At 54.7% G+C, this 20,380-nt stretch overlaps 1 protein-coding gene across 1 annotated transcript in view; it reads right to left on the minus strand.

The window, feature by feature from the left end:
* Positions 1-691: 691 nt before the first annotated feature.
* Positions 692-20,380, minus strand: part of MVB12B (multivesicular body subunit 12B) — a 178,372-nt gene continuing 158,683 nt past the window's right edge. Inside the window, exons 9-10 of the mRNA XM_021674030.2 lie at positions 18,862-18,921; positions 692-850 (exon numbers count right to left, since the gene is read on the minus strand). Coding sequence (XP_021529705.1) covers positions 764-850; positions 18,862-18,921 — 147 coding nt within the window. The 3' untranslated portion in view covers positions 692-763. The remainder of the gene's footprint in view (positions 851-18,861; positions 18,922-20,380) is intronic.

Below are 20,380 nucleotides of genomic sequence, written 5' to 3' on the forward strand. Positions count from 1 at the left end.
CTTGGGGGAGGCGCGCTGTGGCTGAACACAGCGTCCTGGTGGTGGATCCAAGCAGGGCCGTCAACCGGCCTCCTCCCCAGAAAGTGACAACCCCTCCGCCGGGGGCAGCGGTGCTGCTCCCCGACCTCCAAGTGACTGGGTGACAAGTCCATGAGATGTCCGAAGGGCAGGGTCCACTCCAGGGCCACTGGCTTCTTCCTCCCACGCCTTCTCAGGGCTGCTGTGAGATCCTGCAGAGAGGACCTGCTTCTGGCAGCCCTGGCCGGGAGGATCAGCGAGCCCCGGAGAGTCCTGGGCAAAGCTGCCAGCCCCCAGGGTCTTCCAGCCAAGGGGCTCAACAGCTGGCTCAGTGGGGTCTGTCCTGGTAGGTGACAGGCGGGAGAGGAGGGAGCCGATGGGCATCACAGGGCGGCCGGTACAACTGCCCGGGGCCCTCAGGGTGACTCCTTGGTGAGTGAGGTTTTTGTAGGACAAGTGGTCATCACACAGACATGTTAGGAGCCGCTGGTCACTACAGCACACACAGATTAGTTGTGGTTATAAACAACGTCCCCAGGGAGGCTGGGGTGTCGGTCAGGCAAGCTGAGGATGGGATGCGCCCACTCAGCTGCCCAGTCTCCTGGCCAGCCCTGCTGGGGCAGCGTGGGAGGGCGGGCTGGCGAAGGCGGCAGGAGGGGCGAGGGTGGCGAGCAGGGCAGCCCGCAGCCCCGGCCCCGTCAGTAGTCTGGGCGGTGGTCTTCTCCCGCAGGTGGCCGCTGGTGCCTCAGGACTGTGGGATCTGCTGACACCTGGTGGGGCTGGGCGGGAGCCTGGCGGCTGCGCTCTGCTCTGTGCGGAAGCTGTACTCGTACTGCAGGGGTGGGTGAGGAGAGAGAGAGAGTCAGTCCATGGGGCACCAGGGAACCCCTCCATGGCCTCAGACCAAGAGCAGGCAGAGGCCTGGGCCACCTCGAGGGGCATCCTGACGTAGTGCAGCTGGCCAGGCCGGTGTCAGCCAGAGCCTGCCCTCTGCTGGCCCTCATGGGCCCCTCCCTGAGATGTGCCCGTGAACTGTGCACATGGCATGTGTGTACAGACCGGCCTTTGGGGGTAACAGCCTCCTGTGGGGATGACTGGTATCCTCCACAGTCCCCGCCTGCTCCCTGCAAGGCCAGGTCTGGCGCCAGCAGTGCACAAAGCCACGGTGCCACCCGCCCACTGGGTCTGTGCTGAGTATCATGGCCTCCCACCCAGCAGGACAGTCCTCATGCCCCCACTGGTGAGGGCAGATTCTTGGCTCAACCCCAAACCTGGCTGGGGCCGGCCTCAGCCACCAGGCTCTGGCGACCCCTGATATGCTGGCTCTGCCAAAGCAAGGACCGATACCAGGTGGTGCCCAGGGACAGAAGAAGGGCCTCCACGGTTGTCCTTGGCACCGTCCACACCCTCCCCATGCCTTCCTCACCCCCGCTGAGGACTCCCCCACAGGCCATAGTGGGATCTTCCTCCCGGCTCAGTGCCGCTGCTGCCCTGTCTGGGAGCCTGGCCCGGCAGGGGCCCCCAGCTTCCCTAACCGCCCCGGGTCGTCGAAACAAGTTCCAAGTCTGATGGAAATTTAGAGAAGGGGTAAGTACCTCTGATGGGGCCAGGGGCACCTGTAGTTCACTTGGAGGCTAGGTGAGGTCTCGGTGCCCAAACATGAGGCAGGGCACGCAGGCAGAGAGGGCAAGGGGCACCCCAGCCGCACGGATGGGCTGGCAGCTGCCTGGCTGGGCACAGGTGTAAGGTGCTGGGGCTGGGTGGGGTGTGGGGAATGGCCTGGAACCCTACACCAAGGCAGCCTCATGGTCACGTGGATTTTAGGAAGCAGGAGCTTACATTAGATCCGTGCTTGTCAAGCATTTTCAATATTAAAAAGGTTTGAGCAGTAGAACTGTCATGAGAAGGGCTCCGCTGCAGAGATGGAAGTGGAGCAGCCCTGTAGGTGAGCTGACCACGAGCTGCAGCCCCTTGGGGGACACCTGTGGCAGGGCAGGCCAGGAAGGGAGGCCACCAGGAACACAGCGGGGGTCACACCGCTCCAGCAGGAGGCTGAGCACTGCACCCAGCCCCAGGGAGGGCCCTGGGGTGCCCATATCCCGCCCACCAGGCACCTGGCCTTCCAGGCCTGGCCAGCCCTCCCTGCTGCCCAGAGTGAGCTGCCCACATCAAGGAGCCCTTCCGAGGGCCATGATAAATGAGGACGGCCGCAGGCCTGAGCCTTCAGGGGCAGAGCGGGGCCCAAAAGCCATCCAACCATGAAGGGGCATGGGAGGCCTTTTTTCCCTTAAAGTGGAAAACTGGTGGGGAGGCTGTGGCAGCCAGCAAGCCACAGCCCAGCACTGTGTCCACGGCCACAGACTAGCATCACGCCCACGGCCACAGCACAGCACTGTGACCACGGCTGCCCCTGCTCCATGGTCCCCAGGCTGACCCGGGACAGATAGACAGAACTGGTCTCAGCTGGAGCTGAGACTGGCCCTGTCCCCGTGTGCACGGTAGGCTGAGCAGACGTGTGGCCCCCCGAGCCAAAGGCAGGCCTGTTCACAGCATCTGCTGCCTGGCAGGGTGGAGAGGGAAGGGCCCAAGGCTGCAGGGTGACTCAGGCAGGCTCCTCTCCTCTCCTGTCCTCAGTGCACTAATTTCTCAGGTGGGGTGATGTGCTCACATCCAGGTCTGCCCCGAGGATGGAACAAGCGACGGCAGCTCAGGGCCTGCCATGCCCTGGCCCTCAGCAAGTGCTCACTGAACATCTGGCTGCTCCCGATAACCCACGACGCAGCCTCCCCGCCCCCACTTTCCTGATCGCGAACGACCAGGCACAGGTTGCGGTAAGGAGGCCGAGGAGAGGGGCCGTGACAAAGGCTGGGAGGACACTGCCACCTGGTGGCCGCCTGGGCACATGCATGGCAGGGAACAGCAGCAAATTCATTTCCTGGTTGGCTTCATCGGCCCCCACTGACATCCGCCCTGCCCTCGGATCCCAGGGTAGCAGAGGAGGGGTGTGGGCAAGCTAGCACAGCCCAGCACAAAGGCCACCTCTGAGGACACATGCACAGGGCGTGGGGACCACAGGGGATGGCAAGAGGGCTTTGCGGGGAAGGGGGCAGTCACATCTTGAAAGCAGATCCTGGGCCTGACTGGGGAAGAACATTGACTGCACCGAGAGCAGCAGGTGCCAAGATGCAGAAGAGAGCGCCGTGGGCAGACGCCTGTGGGGACAGCGGGGCTGAGAGCCTACCACATGGTTAGGGCATCAGCCCCAGTTCAGGAGAGGACATGCAGCAGGCTTTTCAACCCAGAACACACACCAATCCGCTGAGGTCCCAACAGATTCTGACTGGGTAGGTCTGGGACCAGGCCTGAGAATCTGCATTTCAAGTAGCTCCCAGGTAACCCTATGCTGCTGGTCTGGGGACCAGTTTAGACCATTCTACGACTCAATCACTGGGACCTGGGAATGGGCGTGGACCTTGATGGGCTGAGAGGGAAGGGCCAGAGACCACGTGATGTGCTGAGAGGGGCTGCGGAAGGTCTGGCGGAGGGGTGAGGGGAAGAACTGGGGGAGGGGTGGGACATGGCATGCAAGAGCTCCCCTTTGGATGCTCCAAGGCCATGCCATGGAGATGCCTGCAGAGGAGAAGCGACTCTCAGATGACAGAAGGGGAAAGCCCAAAGCCAGGCTCCTGCAGGGCCGTGGAGGAGCTGAGGGAGGCATCCAGCTGTGCCCTTCTGCCCCATCAGTAGGCCTTACTGTACCTGCTGGGCCGGGCTCCTGGGGGTGGCAGGGAGTGCCGAGGGCTGGCTGGCCACTGAGAGCAGGTGAAAGGCGGCTGCAACCTCAGCTCCAGTGTCCATAGCCAGAGGGCCCGGGCCTGGAGGGGGCTTTCTGGATGGGGATCGGGGGAGCAGGACACTTCCACGTCTGTGTGAGCAACTGGCTGATCAGGCAGACGCGCAGTCGTGGGGACCCTGTGCCGCTGTCTGTCCCAGTCTCTTTGGCCAGGAGTGGGGTCAGGGTCGTGGGGAGGGCATGGCTGTACCCTCCGGGCTGGGATGAGCTCCCGTCTCCGGGCCTGCAGGCTAGGGGAGGGCGGGAAGGCGCCCCTTCCTGCCTGCACCGCGCCGGTCCCCGCGAGGGCGCACAGACTGCGCCCCCACCCTCTCTCCCTCGGGATTTTTTCCCTTTTTAGGTTATCTTGGCTGGAGAAAAGCGCCACCCACCCCCCTTCTTGTTTTCCCTAACTCCCCAAATGAAATTTCAACATATGTCCCGCGACATAATCCCCTCTGGCTGCGGCCGCCTTCCCGCAGACGCGGTCCCTGCCCGCTCCTCCCGCCGTGTTTACCCAGGAGACGGGGCCGCTTCTGGAAGCCCTTTCACTCCCTTGGGCAAACAGCGAGTACCTTTGAAGGTGGATTTGGGCCCGGATCTGTTTACTCAAGACATTAGTCTCCTGCATAAGGAAAACCTGCACTCGCGAACAAACAGCAAATCCTTTTTGAATTAAAAAAAATTTCAATTAAAAAGCATTTGGTCCGCACAGCCCCGTCCAGCTGCGCAGCGCGGGGCCCGCACCCTCTGGTGGGCACAGGCCGCCACTGCAGCAGCTCGGCAGCCCCGGCCTGCGGCCTCTCTCGGGAAAGAGATGTCACTGTCAGGGGCTCTGCCAGGGGCTCTGCCAGGGGTCCCAGAGACCCTGCCACTGACAGCAGCAGGTGTCTCAGGCCATGGTGCGAAAATCTCCGCTTCTAAAAGCGTTTTCTCACAGTGAGGCCAGTGTCCTGCGGTAGGAGGTGCCGACTGCAGCTTCCACTTCAGCCCCAGCTTCGGAGCAAAGAGGTGGCGACAGAACCTACCGGTCTACTCACAACCAGGACCATTCGTGTGAAAGGCCTTGCGAGTGGAAAGGATTATCCCTGGTTACGCATCAGAATCAAAGGCTTTAACCACAGTGATGCATGGGCCCCACCTGGGGTTGTCGGGAGTGGTCCTGGCTTAACCGGCTGGGGGACAACAGTTTTTGAAGACATTCAGGTGATTTCAGTATTAACTGCACTCCTCACCACAGAGGGAAAGGCAAGTGCACTGCCCCTCCAGCTCCTCCCTCCTCCCCTCACCAGGTCTCATTATGAGCGCTCCAGAGGGCTCCAGATGAAAAGGGAAGTAAGGGGCTGTTCCCAGCACCCAAGGAGGAAACTGAAGCCCAAGAAAGGACCTGGCTTCCTGAGGCTCGAGAGTCAGCTGGGCAGCGCTGGACCAGGCCTGGGCCCAGAGAGGTGCAGGCGGCAGGTGCTGTGCTGGCTGGGAAACCTGCATTAGGCACCCACGTCTCCTGTGGCACAACTCCAGCATGGGGGCCAGACAGACAGATGTGAGCTGATGAGCTCACGGATGAATCATGGCAGGGCCTGGAAGGGTGTAGTCCAGAGGGCAGGGGCCGGGCCAGGCCAGGTGAGGACAGGCAGAAGGGAACTAAAGGGACCAAGGCTGGGCCAATGAGAAGTCTGGTGCAGGGGTGGCCAGACACCGACGGGTGGGCTTGGGCAGGTGGATGGGCCTGGCCCTAGCACAGGCGGGGAGAGGTGGGGGAGGTTCTGCATGCAGCCCCACCTGTCTGCTGCTCCACCCCCCGCCCCTCCCCCGCTCAGCACTCCAGTTACTCCCCCCATCTCAGGCATTCCCACGGCCTCGGCCACAGTCCTGGCTTTCCTCTGTTTGTAAAATCCTAAAGCCTCAGCTTCCTCACTCAAGGGGTTCCATGTGCTCATCTGTTTCCTGAAGATGAGGAATGCAGGACTGGCTTCTGACACGCTGCAGGAGGAGGGAAGCAGGAGCCAACACAAGTGCCCGTGTCATGTGGTGAAGCCTGAGGCACTGCATTCCCGGGAGGGGCCCTCAGGGTCCCAGGGCCCCTCCTGCAGGCCTCCTCCGAGGGGTGAGGGTGGGCCGCCTGCTGATTTCTAAGTCAGATTCTGGGGCCCCTTCCCAGGCAGTTCAGTGGTGTGGGCATTCTGACAAGGACCCAGGTGACTCTGAGCAGCTGTCCAGTTTGGAAACCCTGAACATCCCAGCAGCTGTGGGGCAGGCTGAGGCCACAGAGGGGACAGCACTGGCCTGGGGCCACCTGACACTCTGTGGCCTGAGTCTTCCCGTTTTCTCCATGGGAGCCCCTGCTTCCTACTTGAGCCATGGTTCTAGACACACTGGAGAGGCTGCATACATGGCGGGAAGCCCCAGCTCCAGAGAGCACGAGAAAGTGCTTCATCCAGAGGAAGCTCATTCAGCACAGGTGGGCCTCGGGGGTCTGGGGAAGCCAGGACACCTCCTTCCTGCCCTGGAGATGAGGCAGATTCCTTACTCAATGCTCTCTTTGAGAGTGAGGCTGTGCAGCTGGGCCTGGAGCTCAGGGCTGTGACCCTGTGGTAAGGAGTGGGGAGCTGGGTAGTCTGGCAGAACGGAACCCCCTTTCCACTACTGGGGACTGAGCCAAGGCCCCACGAGGCTGCCCCACCTGACCAAGACCGTGGGGTCAGGACATAGCTGGGAGACGCCTTCAATGACCACACTGTGGGCGTGGACAGAGGGGTGAGTGAGGGCTCCTGCAGACTCTTCTGGAAGCCACTTCTATTCTCCTAGCGGCCCGCTAGATGGTTCATGAGCTCTAATGTGAGAGCAGCCACCCAGAAGCAGGGAGCCCCAGATCCAGCTGGGGGGTCTCACCCTAAACCAAGGGGTGGAGTGAGGGCCCCACCAGCTCCCTCGTGAGTGCCTGAGACTGGGGGGGAGGTTTAGCCCCTGCTCCCCGCAGCCAAGAGCTCCAGGAGCAGAAGGCTGTGAGTCTGGGCACTGCTGTGTTCTCACTGCCCAGCACAGCACCCAGCCCAGGTCACTGAAGAAATGCATGACTGTCGGCCACTCCAGCCCCTTCCTCTCTGCTAGCCCACATCCAAGTCATTCTGTCAATCCTCATCTGCACCCAGCCCCTCCCGTCTCCTGCTCCAAGCCCGAGTCTCCCCTGGGCAATGACAACGCTGAGGGTCTGTCTCTGACCCTAGGCTGCCTGTCCCCTGGGCTCAGGGCCAAGAGAGTGCCCTCACCTTCAGGGAACCCTAGCTCACAAGCACCTTCCACCCAGGATCTGGCCTGCGTCCAGGAGCAGGGCAAGTGATTCCCAGCTCCCACCCTGACAGAGCCCCAAGCCCCGCATCCTGCGGTGAGGTCTGAACGGCCTCTGCAGAGCTCCTTCCCCGTGTGGCTCCCCTCCTCTCCCAGCCAGCTCAGCCACGATCCCTCTCCTCCCTTGAGTGGCACAGTCCTACTTGTCCTTAAGGACCACTTGCTCTGGGAAGCACGCTCCCTCCCCTGGGGAGAAGGGATCACAACAGCTCCTCATGCTCAGGCCAGCTATGGAGTCTCAGCTGCAGCTCCAGAGCCTGGTAAAGATCATGGCCTAGAATGAATGCAGCAATGAGTGGACAGTGGGTGGGTAGGGGTGGATGGGTGAGTGGGTGGGTGGATGGATAGGTGGGTGAATGGATAAATGGGTGGATAGGTGTAGATGGATGGGTGGATAGGTGTAGATGGATGGGTGGACAGGTAGGTGGCTGGGTGGGTGGGCAAGTGGGTGAGTGGATGGGTGGATGGATATGGATGGATGGGTGGACAGGTAGGTGGCTGGGTGGGTGGGCAGGTGGGTGAGTGGATGGGTGGATGGATATGGATGGATGGGTGGATAGGTAGGTGGCTGGTGGGTGGGTGGACAGGTGGATGAGTGGATGGGCTAATGAGTGGATGGGTAGATGGGTGTGTGGGTGGGTGAGTGGACAGACAAAGGTTTGATGAGTGAAGGGACACATCAGGCTCTGGGCATAGCTCAATGTAAAGGAGAGAAAGCAGCTAGTTTAGGGGCCGAGTTCTCGGGCAGGTAGAAGGTCATCCTGGTTTCTAGTCCTTGTGGCAGCAGCACTGTGCCACCACAGCCCTGGGTCCTCTGGGCATGACTGTGTGACAGCCCATCCTGTGGTACACTAACTCATGCACATCAAATACCAAGCCCACGGCCTGTCCACAGCAGCATGCCATGCCTGTGGATATGAAACGGAGTCTAAGTCTAGTGATCTGTGTCTGTTTCTCTGTGGAGTGTGGGAGCTGCAGGTTCACACATGCTGGCCTGTGCGGTGTTTCACAATAGTCATAAACATTGAAAAGTGGAGAGACTTCGCATGAGATGCCAATATTTATCTAGATGTTATTGGAAAAAAAATAGAGAGATGACAATTCCAGACCCTCATTCTTGCCAAGTAAACCCTCAGCCTCACAGCGGGTGGTGGTGGAGCTGGCCTTCTTTCCAGAGGCCTGAGCGCTCCCGTTTGCCACAGTTGCCAGCATTCCCTCCACAGCGCCCAGCTGGGAAGAGTGCCCACTGCCATCTCCCCACCCTGTGTCTTGTGTGTACGCACGTGTAGGATGATGGCGGCAGAGCAAGCAAGAAAGCGAAATGTTTCTTGTACCTGTGACTATTAAAAGTAGAAAACTGAAAGAGAAAACTGTGTATTTTTTTTTTTTTAAAAAGGGAGACAGCACATTTTGTGGTGGAAATGAACACGGCTGCATGATGAACAAAGATGAAAACATGGCTCACTCTCCCCAACCCCTCACCCGATGTGGCACCTGTGTGTCCAGCTGTGCTGCCCTGGGCAGGGCTCTGGGTGGGGCTGTGCACTGTCAGATGCTCTGGCCACTGAATAAATGCTATTTCTCTCTTCCTTTTTCAATTTTCCCTCTTTTCCCTTCATCCATCCATCCATCCATCCATCCATCCATCCATCCGTCTATTAATCAATCATTATTTTTTTGAGATAGGATCTCACTCTGTTATAATCAATTAATCATTATTTTTTTGAGACAGGATCACTCTGTTATCCAGGCTGGAGTGCAGTGGCTCAATCTCAGCTCACTGCAGCCTTCACCTCCTGCACGCAAGTGATCCTCACACCTCAGCCTCCCCAGTAGCTGGAACCACAGGCATGCACCATCACACCTGGCTAATTTTTGTATTTTTTTTAGAGATGGGGTTTTGCCATGTTGCCCAGGCTGGTCCCGAACTCGTGGGTTCGAGATGGGTGGGCTCCAGCGATCCACTCATCTTGGTCTGGCAAAGTGCTGGGATTACAGGTGTGAGCTACTGTGTCTGGCCCAAATGCTATTTTGGTGTCTGTAAGCAACCCTGGGGAGCTCCCTGGTCAGTGAGACAGCATTTTAGAACTCACCTGAATATCACCTAAAAAGCGGGACTCTGTATTTCTCCTCTTCTGGATTATTTATAGGACAGATTTAAAACCACACTGACTGCCAGCACGGGTTCCTGGGTGGATGAGAGCACGGGGCACTCTGGGAAGGTGCCCTCCTCACCCTCTGTCTTCATGCTTATTTTTACACACATACCAGGCAGCCTTCCACCTGTTCCTCTTTATAGGTACCACTTTACCCCAAACTTAAGGTACAAAAGTTCCCAGAAATCATAAGAAAAGGGTAGGAAAATCCTTCTCTGAAGGACTTGCAAAAGACTAGGTGTCTACCTCAATTTCAATTCTGCATGAGCAGGTACGACTCACAACGGTAACCAGGGCAGGTGGTTCTGGCTGGCAAACAGCATCCTGCTTCACTTCAGTTCTGCAGGCTTGGCCTGGGTCTCTTACTCATATAATGGATGCCTTGGGCCACCACAGGAGTGACCTGTGTGGTGCTGGTGGCTCCTAAGACGACGCTGGCTGCCGACAAGACCCAAAGTGGGGGATGGGGGCCTCCGAGACTCTTGGAATTAGGAACTCTATTAATACGATCTGCCATATTAATATGCCTGGGGAGAAAAATATGATCATCTCAATGGATGACTAAAACACATTTGTCAAAAGCCACCATCCATTTCTGATAAAAACATTTAGGAAAATAGAAATAGATGGCTAACACTTTAAAATGAAAAAAAAAGAAAGAGAGAGACAACGTCTATAAATAGCAAGTCAAAACGCAGCATTACAGGTCAATATTGAAAGTACAAACTTCCATGAAAAATATGGATGAAATGAGGCAGCCTGGGGACCTGCAAGTCCCTGCCGAGGTGTCGGACAACGGCGCACAGGAAGAGGAGCAAGCCTTGCCAGGACGGAGGCCTCAGCATCTGCAGGCGACGCAACTGCCTGCCCGGGGAACCGCCGAAACGCAGCTGGAAAGCCAGCAGAAGCAGTAGAGGAAGCCAGGGGGAGAGCTAGCTCCAGAAATAATACACAAAAGTCAGTGGTTTCTTTATATACAAGTGGCAGAAAATAGAATGAAAAAGAAGATCTTGTTCACCAGCACTACAAAGACACGAAGCGCCCAGGAACAACCCAAAGAGAAATGACCAAGACCCGGGCCAACAAGAGGCATCCTTTGTTTCTGGAAGGAGAGACGCTTGATCTAAGATACCAATTACTATTCTATTCATTCATGTACTCAATGTAATTCCAATAGAAATCTAGAGTGGACTTTGTGGAATTTCCTTCCCCCACAAGATTCTAAAGTTCAACTGGAAGAATAGTCCTGTGAGTAAAATTAGTAAAGTTCTGGGAAAAAAGAGAGAACTAATCCTACCCTATATTAAAACTTACTACAAAGCCATAAGATTCAAAATAGTGTGGTAATAACATAAAAATAGAATAACAGAGCAGAACGGAATCAAGAAAAATGTCCACTGGTTCACTTACATGTGAAAATATATGATAAAAGTAGCATTTAAGTGTCAAAGAAAGATTGCCATTATTAAGAAAACTGGCTAATGTTTTAGGGTAAAATAAAGCTGTCTGTAGTTCTTACCTTCTAATAAATTTCAGATGGGTTAAGTAGTTGAAAAGTATTTCATATTTTAATATATAACATAAGGGAAAATAGAGGTGAATGTTTTTATAAACTTCTAACTATGACACCAAACCCCAAATTAAACAAAGACAACATTGCCCATGAAGGCTGTGAAACTTTTGTATAGCAGAACACGTCATTTACAAGGTGAAAAGACGCAGGTTAAAGTACGTGTATTTGAACTTAGAGAGAAAAGGTCGCTTTCTTTAAAACATAACGAGCTCTTACAAAGCGATGCAAAAGCTGCAGAAGCTGATAGAAAGCAACTGAGCAGAGAGCAAGCGGAAGAGGCTCCCCTGAGGACACGGTGCTCATAAGCATCTGAGGAGCGGTTCAACTACAAGAGTGATCAAAGATTTTTTTTTTTTTTAAGAGACAGGGTCTCTCTCTGTCACCTAGGCTGGAGTGCAGTGGCACAATCATAGCTCACTGCAGCCTCAACTTCCTGGGCTCAAGTGATCCTCCTACCTCAGCCTCCTCCTGAGTAGCTGGGAATAAAGGCAGGAGCCACTGCGCCTGGCTAACTTTTATTTTTATTGTGATGGGGTTGAGCTATGTTGTCCAGGCTGGTTTCAACTCCTGGGCCCAAGTGATCCTCCCACCTTGGCCTCCCAAAGTGTGAGGATTATAGGCATGAGCCACTGCACCTGGCCAAAATAAGCAAAGATTAATAAATTAAACAGAGGGGCACATTAAGGTCCCAGTGAGTCTTAGCTGGGGCAAAGATGTGAGGAAAGGTCCCCTCAGGCACCATTGGTGGGACTTCCAACAGCCCCGCCCTGTTCGTAAGGCAAACGGTAACATCCATCCCCTTCCAGGGGAAGACCCAGGGGAGCCAGGAAGCGTGCACAAGGAAATCCATTGCAGTGGTGTAATGGTGAGTAATTGGGAACACCTCAAAAGTCAGTCAATAGCAGATTGCTTAGATAAATTATGGCATAATCATAAAAGAGAACAGCATGTAGTCATTAAAAAGAATAAGGCAGATCTGTAAGGCAGCATGCGAAGACGTGTAAGACACACCAGAGTGCAGAGGCTGGTGGCGGCTGGCAGTACCGCATGAGCCTGCTGAACATTGTGTGTGGGTGTGCACGTGTGCACGTGCCCCAGGAGTGGATGGAGGGGGAGGTTCACCTTTTACATGCTCCTGTAATGTCTGCATTTTTATAAACATGGACAACCTTGGTACTCAGGAAAACACTAAATATTTAAAAAATCAATTTTGATCGGCAGGGGAGCTGCTTACAATGATAAACTGCGCAAAAGAACCTCCACAGTTTATGGGAAGAGAATCTTGTCTGTGGCATAAAACTGGTTCCTACGCTGTGGTCAGGCGCTTGCAAGGTCTATGAAGCGGTGGTTCCAAGCTCTATCCTGTGTTTGAAAAGAAGCCCAAGACTTCTCTCATGATTTCTGCAAGGCCATCTACTTCACTAATTCATTAGGTTTCCTTCTTTTGGGCTGGAATTAGCTCAGTGGGACAGCTCTGTAGGAATCTGGGTGACAGTGTTGTGTCTTTTAGCAATACATCAAAAAAGAGAGCAGAACAGGTTGGCTCCTATTTATTTACCTAAATTCTAATATCTGACGCAGGCAGATTTATTTCCCCAAATATTTCAGTTTCCTGACCGAAAAATAAAGAAATAACAAGGATTCTGGATGGTGAAATGTTGAATCTCATAGGTAGAGAAAAGGCACCTTATTTCCTGCTGCAGTTTAAGATCCTACCACTAGATGGTGCAATGGGATCACACATTTTCAGGCTGCACCCGTTCACGCCACAAAAATTCTTCAACATTTAATAAGCACCAGGAAAGCTTTCCAAAAGTAGAAAGAATGAACAATTGTGCGGGAATAGGAACATTTTGCTTTTATAAAATTGGGACGCTGCCATTTCATTATTGATACAAAAATCTGCCTCACTTTATTCCTGCTGGACACAGGTCCCAAATCTATGCTAACCTCGTATATTTGAAGAGACTGGCAGAGGTCCAGGCAACGCGGACATCTAAAAGTTGAATTCAAAGATCCTTTTTACCTCATGCTGCCAAATGCATTTTCATTAATTCCACCTCAGTTTCGTGACGTAAATGCTAGTGGAATCGGCCCCAAGCTAAATAAGCAATAAGCCCCATTTTTCAACGCACAAACACATAAAGATGTCAGCTCAAACTGTTTACTAATTAACACTTAAAAAGACACAAATTAGATATGCGTGGCTAAGAGCAATTATAATCAAGACGAATTTCTCTAGTCATTTGGGAACTGAAAAAAATGCCTAATTGCTGGAACCAATGTTTTAAAAACTGAAATCATGCCAGTTAGCAAATATGTTCATTTAAAGAACATTTCACGTGACTACACTCTTGAGGATTGACTACAAACACGAGAACAAGGAAAATATTTAGGTATAAAATTAAAATCGTAAGCTCCCTTAGATTTATAACTTCTTCATTAAATGTCTGCAAACAGCAGCCCATAAAAACCTGCAGCAATTAAGTGGTTAAATGAATTGCCTCCGTTGTCAATTTTAAGGGGGTGATTAATATTAGAGCGTCCGTTTACTAATTAGACCCTCCCTCATCTTTCGGCTTTAAAGGCGAATGAAAATGGAGGCTGTTGCTCCACCAGGAGCGCGGCAGGCTGATGAGTGCTTCCTCTGCTGAGGTTTTGACGGTAGCGCCCCTTGGAAGGGAATGGGGAGCATGGTGGTTTCTGCTGAGGTTGGCAGCTGGTAGAAACAGCTCTGCACGGGGCTGGAAGTTGCTCCAGACTTCTCTCCTGCCCGGTGCCCTGTCATTGCAGGAATGGTTCACTCCGTTCTCACAAGGCTTGCCGGTAGTTATGCACGCAGCATGAAACCTATACCCAAGGCTGCTGCCTCCTGGCTGTGACGGTGAGGTCTGCCAGGGAGGCCAGCGCAGGATCTTGGTTGGGGAGGGAGGATACACAGGTAACCAAGACACGAGGATGATTTTAGAAGCTGCTGCCTGGACTGCAGAGCCAGGGAGCTCCCACTCTGGCTGCGATGGGGAATCCATCAGCTGGAGAAATGGGGCAACTGCTTACCAGGGAAATAAAGAGCGGCAGAGACAGAGAATATTTATACGCCCATCTCCTCACGCCCAGAGAAGATGCTTCATCATGGGTACTGGCTGCGAAATTACACTTTCCAGGCTCCGGGACACAGACAGCCTTTTGTCTGGGCAGCAGGGAGAACCGTAAGGTCTTCACTGGGACAACAGCCCCACTAGGTCACCCACTGCCCTCCTGCAGAGCCAAACTGGAGGGGAGGGGGCAGGGCAGGGACAGATGGTGCCAGGGCCAGAAAACTGCCCACTGTGGCCACGAGGCTGCCACTGGCCAGTCCCCGGTCACCTAAATTCATTTCCTCATGCCTGGGACTGATATACACGAGCCCTAGGAGGACGGGGAAGCTCCTGCTCTGGGTGCGAGGTGACAGAGGAGGCAGGAACACAGGGTTGCTGGAAGACATGGGCCAGGCAGGAGGCTGCTGCTCTGTCACGGGGAGCTGGCAGGTGTTTGAGTTGGAATTTCTCTGTGAATCATGGCTTCCTTCACGTTCGCCCACCAATGCCATCATGGAGCACATCCGAGAGGTTTTGTCTTTCAAAGACCCTTTTCTTCAAAATTTGCTCAATGGCGCATACATTGATTTTAACTTTAAAATATGACCATCCTTGGGCGTTTCTTGTGAAACTTCACCCAAGTGCATCAGGTACCACAACTCCTGTGGATTCCCCAGTGAAGAGCAGGGCAGCTGCCGGGTGCCCTGACCACCGCGCTGTGCACTGGGCTGGGACCAGCATGCCTGTGACCACCGCGCTGTGCACTGGGCTGGGACCAGCATGCCTGTGCTCCATTTTGGGGTGAGGGGGCCTGGGAACTTGCCCCAGAGCCAAATCTAGATGGCAGATTTGTCCCCTACCCCAGGCATCCACACTGGGAGGCTGTGTCCCGTCCACTGTCTACACAGCCCATGAGGGTCCTTGCAGGCACCAGCGTCTGAGTGGGCTCATTCCCCTTCCTGTTCTCCGGGCGGCGTGGCTGTTGGGCCCAGCAGCACACGCTCCTCAGGGCTCCTTAGGATGCTCGGGGCTGAGGGACACTGCCCACCCACAACCAGGTGACACTCTGTCTGTCAATCCATGCCAGGCAGCTCCTGGGCCTGGCAGGCTCAGGCCATCTGTGTCCTTGCTGGGGGTGGGGCAGCTCTGCTTGACTGGCTCTGGGGGGCTCCCTTTGGCTGCCCACGTCCCTAACCTCCATGCTCAGGGTGCACCGGGTCACGGGGTTTGTTGAAGGGTGACCGTCCCTGAAACTGAACGGTGGCAACTTTGCTTGGGCTTCAATTCAGAAACTTCCCTCAGGCGGGGCCCGGCAAGGACAGTTAATGCTAGCAGAAGGCACACTGGCCTCGATTCTGGACAGACTAGACAGTGCCGCCTCAGGCTCGCACTTCTGTTTCCCTTCAAGGTGGGACTACTCTTTACTAGATGAAGACTGTCACGCATTCAGCCAGGGTCACACTTGGCCCCCGTTCAGCTCTGGGCCGCTGCTGTGGGAGTCTGGCCGGTTGCTTAACTTCTTGAGTCCAGACTTCTCCTGTAAACGGGTGGGCCCCACTTCCTCCCATGGGTGCAGAGGGATCACAAAGGGAAGCACCTGCCCAGCACGGAGCAGCTCTCCCTGGGTGTGGGGCTCTCCACCCTGTTTGGGAATCTAGGCGAGCCTGGGGAGCTGTTCTGGACGAGCGGGAGGCACGGGCACAGGTCTGTGCCCCGGAACCTGAAAGCAGCCTCCCACTGTATTTACTCTCTCTCTCTTTTTTTTTTTTTTGGTTTAATGGTATAAAATACAAAGGTTTACAGTGAGCAGAGCAAATGTCTGGGCAGAGACTTCTCTACCTCCTCGGCTCCACACCAAGGGCAGCCAGACCTGTTCTAAATGGAAAGCACAAAATCAAATTCACCCCAACCCAGGGGACACCCAGCCCGCTCCAGGGCCAAACACGCAGAGCCCAGGAGTGACAGCCAGTCGCTCTGGCTCCGGGCGCCACTTCTCCTTGGGCCTCCAACTCCCACGAGCAATGCCGAGATCAGTGGCTAAAAGAAGCAACTTCAGGTTTATTTTTGGGAAAAAGCTTCAGTCAGCACCGCGGAAGGAGCCAGTTGGCCCGAGCGTGTGGACATCAACAGTACGAGCAGGCAAATGGCTGGTACAAGGAACTTTTAAATCCTCAGGTTAAATGAAAAACTCTGTGGTGCTCTTGACTACAGCGATACTTGTTACGGTTTTCTACCCTGTTTAAGGTTCTAATCTCTCCCCATTCCCTACATTTCTTTACATCGACTTTAATTTACTTCAATAGCAAATACAGACCTGTTTTTTTGTTTGTTTTTGAGACGGAGTCTCGCTGTGTCCCCCAGGCTGCAGTGCAATGATGCGATCTCAGCTCACTGCAACCTCCACCTCCCCGGCCCAAGAGATTTGCCTGCCTCAGCCTCCCGAGCAGCTGGGACTACAGGTGTGTGCCACCACACCTGGCTAAGTGCCACCACATATGGCTACTTTTTTGGGGGTATTTTTAGTAGAGATGGGGTTTTATCATGTTGGCCAGGCTGGTCTCAAACTCCTGACCTCATGTGATCTGCCTGCCTTAGCCTTCCAAAGTGCTGGGATTACAGGCATGAGCCATCACACCTGGGCCAGACCTGTTTTTTTAACCTGCCACTAAACCCAAAAAATACAGCTGGCCTTGGTCCACAGGGATGGCGCTTTTGGCCCCAGCAACAGAGCACCGGGATGGCGGAATGGGTGGGCCTGCGCTGACTCATGTCCTTCTCTGTGGACAAGGAGAATGGTAATGATGGTGATGGTGGCGGCTGTGATCATGGTGGCAGCCTGCAGTCACTGAGGCAGGCAGGCACTGGTCCAGACCATCATTCACTGGACCTTCTCAGTTAAACCCACACAGACTCTGGACTAAGCACTTTTATTACTATCCTGATTGTGCATAAAAAGAAATGTTGGCTCAGAAAAGTCAGTGGAAGATCTGAGATTCTAGCCAGGCACTGACTCCAGGGTGCATCTCCACCCTGGCCCTGCATCTCCTAGGGGTGGCCACACTGTGACTCGGGGCGCCCGGCACTGAGACACTACATTGTAATGAAATGCAGATTTCAGTCCTTAGAGTGGGAAAGGGAATGAAGGTTTACAGGGTTCCTACCACATGCCCTGGGCCCCACACTGGGACCCTCACCCACCTCACCCCACCCCAGTACCTCAAAGGCCCACCCAGGGTTGGGAACAATGTTGACTGGCCTCCCAGACCCCACTGTCCCCATTGGCCTAGAGAGCCCCCTTGGAGGGACACAGAGCTGCCCCTTTTCATCACAGTGGAGAGGATTTGGAGCACAGCAAACTGGGTCTCCATCTCGTCTTAGGCCAGTTACTCCTCATCTCAGAATCTCAATTTCGCCCCATGACATAGGGAGGAATGAGGCCTGGGGATGGGAACCAGTGATCATGTATGTAAAGCCTCAGGCCCCAAGATGAGCACATGGCAGGTGCTTAAACAGTGCCACTGTGAGGCCCAAAGGCAGCCCAAGCAGAATGGGAGGGGAGACGGCTGGACACTGGGGCCCATGCTGCCAGCACGTCACACCTGCATCCATCTGGCATCACAGAGCACCTGTGAGACAGGCTCTGCCGCGATCCCATGGGAAACGGCGGGGAAGTGACTTGCCCCCGTCCATGGTGGAAGGGGGCTGGTCTGGAGGTCTATCAGTGTGGCCGCTGCCCTGGTGACCACCTGTGGCAGCAGCAGCCCTTCTGAGGCCTTCCTCACATTTCCTGGGATGCACCCCACGCAGGGCCCTGTGTGCTCCCTTGCTTTGAGAAAGGCAGGCATGAAATTCTAGGCACACCCATGTTTCTAATGTCGTTGCCAGCCATTTTTCCCCCCAAGTTATCAAAAAAAAAAAAAAAAAAGAAAAAAATGTATATATGACAATCAGGTTGGTTTTTATGATATACCGAAAATCGAAGACAAAGGGGGACTTTTTTGTCTTGTTTTTGCTATGACAGGTTTAGAAATTTGTTGTACTACATTGATTCAATTTTGCTTGATTTCAGCCATCTTTCAATAATGCAGCCTGCTTCTGCTAGCTGGGTACACAAGAGAAAACCCCAAGGAATGGAGAATATTGAAATGGTTCTACCATCTCCATCTTTGAGATGAATGCTCCTCTCGGAGGAGAGCTGGTGGTGGCGTGTGACTGCTAAACAACCCACTCTGCAGAAGGGAAGCCACACACCCTGTGCTGTCTTAGGGAAACAGGAGGGCCCCGGTGGTCTGACTCCAGTTTGATTCCATCATCTCAACCCCCTTTCCTCAGAGTTGTCATCCGTACACCAGTCCCGGCTTTCTTTCTTTTTTATGAGGAAAAGGTGTGAACCGTTTGGAACCAGGCTGCCAGATGCATTCCAGCTTAGGAAGCACAGCGGAAGGTACCCTGACACGCCCCTAAATTGTGGAGAGGCTCAGTCATTTCCCAAAACCCCTCCTGGTGGCAAATAGTAAAGGAAATGGAGGAAGAAAAGTCAACCTGGTGCCTGTCCTCCAACCTACACCGTCCCAACACTGAGACTCCTTTTCAGAAAGGAGAACTGACGGCTCTGTCTTATGTTAAACCTTGACTTAGAGAAGACAAGCTGTGGTCATATTTGACTGGAAGCAGGAAATACATTAGAATTGAGTTACTTTATCTAAGACACGCATTCAGTGAAACGAAAGTGTTTTCCTCAGAAGAGAAAGGGACACTTCCACCTGTCCCTCCCCTGGAGTGGATCCCTAGGGGAACATGAGAGACCCCGGTGTGTGGGCAATGGCCCAGACCTCCCCTCCCCGACGGCTTGCTTACCTCTTTTTCAATTTCTGCTAGAGACTTGATGGTGATTCCCAGGAGATCAAAGGGCTGCATCTGAAAACACAGATGAAGTCGCCCTTTCAAATGGCTAGAAAACGCTCCTCTCACACGTACTTTTATGCATGGCAATGGCAACATCTCCAACCATGGTGTGATCTGCGTTTCCCCACCCGCTTTCCACAGGAAGGCCGTCGGTGCGGTGGGACTCTCGGTCATGCGTGGGGGTAGCAGGAGGAGTTATGAGGGCCTGCAGCAGGAATATGGCCCTCGAGGTGCCGGCCCCTGTGCTGCGGGACCTCTGCCTAGTTGTTGTCTGTGGCACTTGGGGGGCCCAGGTCTCCTGGAGGACTGACTGTGGCTGGCCCGCTTCTCCTCTCTTCGCCCCCTGCCAGTGGAACACACAGGCAAGGTTTGCTCTTTCTCACTGCAGCTGTAAACCGCAGGTGCCCAAGCTCTCCCCGGAGGCCGCCCAGCCACTGTGTCTGGGTAAGGCAGGTCTAAGGGACTCCAGGGAGGAGGAGTTCCTCAGGGGGAATCCAGGGCAGGAGCTGGGGAGGATTCCAGGTCTTCAGAAATGCCAGGTAAATGAAACAACTGCCCATCAATGACCATTTGAGAAATATGTGGTAAAAATGATAACACTGCATTTTAATGAGGGTTTTTATACTTTCATGAAGATTGGAGAAAAAAAATTATGCTGGTTTTTCAACAGACAGCATGAAAAATCAAATACACATGGCAGTGAGTGAGCGGGAGGCCCACAGAAGCCTGGATTCAAAGGCTCGGAGGGCAGAGGGCACCCAGTCCATGTGGCTCCTGGTCTGAGAGTCCCTGCTGGGCACACGAGTGTTCTGTGTACCCCGAGGAGTCCCTGGCGTAGCCTCTTGGCACCCAGGCTAAGCCTGAAGGCCTTTGACAGAACCCCAGGGCCCTCAGGGTCCTGAAGGGCGGCAGCCCAGGGGTGGGAGTGGGGCTGGAACCCCCACCAAGCCAGCAGGGATCTCTTGTGAGGCTGGCTCTGGAGTCCGAGAACCCAGACTCAAAACTCGCCTCGGCGCCTCCTCGCGCTGCAGCTGCGAATTAAATCCCTTCCTCATTTCCTCGCCCATTGAAAGCGGTGGCACCCCTGGTGGGGCTACGGGGCGCTGCACTGAGAAGAGTAGGGAGCGCAGGGCATCGGGCCTGGTTGTCTGTGGCCTTGGAGTCCTGGCCAGGCCGCAGCAGCACATTCGCGAGGGCGGTCTTGGGACGGGGCCACCGAGTCACATGCTCTGCTCGCGGCTGCTCTGCCGGTAGCCACGGAACAGTGTGGTGCTGTCTGTGCTGCCAGCCCGAGGGGCTCGAGAGTGGGGCTGCCTGCCCGCAATGCCTGGGACCCAGCAGAGGTGCAGCTGCTGTGTCATTAGGCTCTAACCACCCCGCTAAACTCTCCCAACTGGAGCTGGTGCACAGGACAGACCAGCCTCTCCCAGGGAACGGCGGGAGAGGCGCCAGCGTCGCCATGGCAACGCGG

The sequence above is a fragment of the Aotus nancymaae genome, unplaced genomic scaffold (genome assembly GCF_030222135.1).
Source record: "Aotus nancymaae isolate 86718 unplaced genomic scaffold, 86718_ANA_hifiasm-v0.15.2.pri h1tg000003l, whole genome shotgun sequence".
NCBI lineage: Eukaryota > Metazoa > Chordata > Mammalia > Primates > Aotidae > Aotus > Aotus nancymaae.